Source organism: Trichechus manatus, unplaced genomic scaffold (genome assembly GCF_000243295.1).
Source record: "Trichechus manatus latirostris isolate Lorelei unplaced genomic scaffold, TriManLat1.0 scaffold00002, whole genome shotgun sequence".
NCBI classification, from domain to species: Eukaryota; Metazoa; Chordata; class Mammalia; order Sirenia; family Trichechidae; genus Trichechus; species Trichechus manatus.
The window spans coordinates 12,194,261-12,196,422 of record NW_004443938.1 but is presented as its reverse complement, the minus strand read 5'-3'; the positions used below and the strand labels follow the sequence as shown (position 1 = coordinate 12,196,422).

Here is a 2,162-nt window from a genome sequence, read left to right as displayed (position 1 = left end):
GTAACTCGATAACTCGAATATGTCATAGGTTGGGGACTACCTGTACATGGTTTGTTTGTTTTTCTTTTAAATGTAAAAGTCCCACTGTCTGTTTTGGTAGCGTGGTCGTCCGCACTTTGCAGATGAGAAAGCTAGGGTGCTGTCGCCCAGTGATTTTTCAGAAGCATATTATAACCAGTAGCAAAGCCATGACTTGACCCTGGGACCGCAAATCCTCAGGTGGTTTTACTGTAATTTTTTAATTTGAAGATATGTGCAGCTTGAGATAACTCTGGTTAGTTAAAACATGCCCTGAAAACCCAGGCAGATTCTTAAACTTGTGTGAAGTACTTCTCTGTCTAGCAACCATGTCTGTAGAGGCGAACCTGTTGGTCCCTGATCGTGCCGAGGCCCTGGCTGCCTCTCTCTGCACTGTCCTAGCACCGACCATCCAGAGGAAAGGCGGCTTGGTTTTGTTTAGCCTGGGGCCGCACACTCAAATGCCTGCAGGGCAGGTGGCTGGGACACAGGAGGGAGGCTGATCCCTGGAAGAGATCCTGCAGCTCAATTGCCATTGACTCTCACCTCAGACCTTCAGACGTGGCGGGCTAGAGGGGGCCCTGGGTCAGTGGGGCGTGTGTCCCTTTGCAGGGACAGCCGGCCAGGCCTGAGGACTACCACTAAAGGGTAGGGTGGGGATGCAGGGTTAAAAATTATTTTATTTATTTATTTTTGTTGTTACTGAGAATACACACAGCGAAAACGCACCTATTCAAGTTTCTGCATGTACAATTCAGTGACACTGATTACATTCTTTGAGTCATGCAACCATTCTCACCCTCCTTTTCTGAGTTGTTCCTCCCCGTTTAACATAAACTCACTGCCTTCTAAGGCACCTATTCAGTCTTTGGAGTTCTGTTGTCAGTTTGATCCCGTATAGATAGATCTTAAAACAGTATAATGCTCAAGGCAGATATTCTTTACTGCTGCTGTTGTTAGGTGCCATCGAGTTGTTTCTGACTCATAGCAACCCTGTGTACAACAGAACGAAACACTGCCTGGTCCTGCTGCATCCTCACAATCGTTGTTATGCTTGAGCCCATTGTTGCAGCCACTGTGTCAGTCCATTGGATTGAGAGTCTTCCTCTTTTTCACTAACCCTCTACTTTACCAAGCATGGTGTCCTTCTCCAGGGACTGATCCCTCCTAGACTATTGTTTGGTTTACCCAGTCTGCATCATGACAGTGGTGGCAGAAGGGGGCCCAGGAGGCGGGGCTAGGTGAGTGTCTGATTCGTGGTGTCTTGGTTTACATCCTCCCCCCACTCCCCTGGCAACGTCAGGGCTGTGTGAGCATGTTAATGCTTTTATACAGGTGACATGTGATTTTGAATCATCTGAAGTGAAAAGATTCTAGTGATTTTTAAATCATGTATTACTTGTTTCCAGATAATAACCATTTGGTTCTTTCTTTCTAAGAATGGTTTTTGGCTGGCGTTGGAATCGTTCTGGGGTTTTGGCGAGTTCCCTGGCAATGATCGGTTCTGAGCATCTGTTGTTGACATGTGCTTCTTCACGGGTCAGTTGGTGGGAGAGCCAATCTTGCTTGCTTTGAATGAGAGCAAAATCTGCCTTGTGTGTTTGCAGAAATGTGCAGAAATTATCGTGGCTCACCTCGGCTACCTGAATTACACGCAGTATACAGTGACTGTGGGATTCGAACAGCTGCTCATCAAGGAGATGAACTTTACAGTGAGTAGACCAGCTGTGGGTGTTTCCATGGCTCAAGTGTTTGCTCCCATTCCTTTGTTGAATTATTGAAATGAATCTCGGCATCTAAACAATGTTATTTTGGCAGTTGAAGACTTGTAAAATTAAAAAAAATTATAGGAAGACCACAGTTTCTTAAGTATATAGAACCAAGACTAGTTTGAAGAAACAGCATAGAAATCAGAAAATCTCAGTGGCTTTGAGAGATTTAGACGTGAGAGTAGAGTGGTGTCTGGTGGAAGGTCATCGAGAGGTTAGCAGGCACGCCCTCCTGCGAAGACAGGGCTCTGTGGGGTCCACTGCTTCCGGTGGCCTGCCCCTCAATGACACCGCTCTGTGAGACTTTTCTTTTTTCTGTTTTAAAATTGTTTTATTGTAAGAAAACATTTGCCAATTCACCGTTTTTTACATGCA

At 45.6% G+C, this 2,162-nt stretch overlaps 1 protein-coding gene across 1 annotated transcript in view; it reads left to right on the top strand.

Moving 5' to 3' along the window:
* The window catches only part of TMEM181 (transmembrane protein 181), a 71,312-nt gene that overhangs the window by 41,677 nt on the left and 27,473 nt on the right, over positions 1 to 2,162 (top strand). The window contains exon 10 of the mRNA XM_023728298.1: positions 1,626 to 1,730. Within this exon, the coding sequence (XP_023584066.1) occupies positions 1,626 to 1,730 (105 nt within the window). The remainder of the gene's footprint in view (positions 1 to 1,625; positions 1,731 to 2,162) is intronic.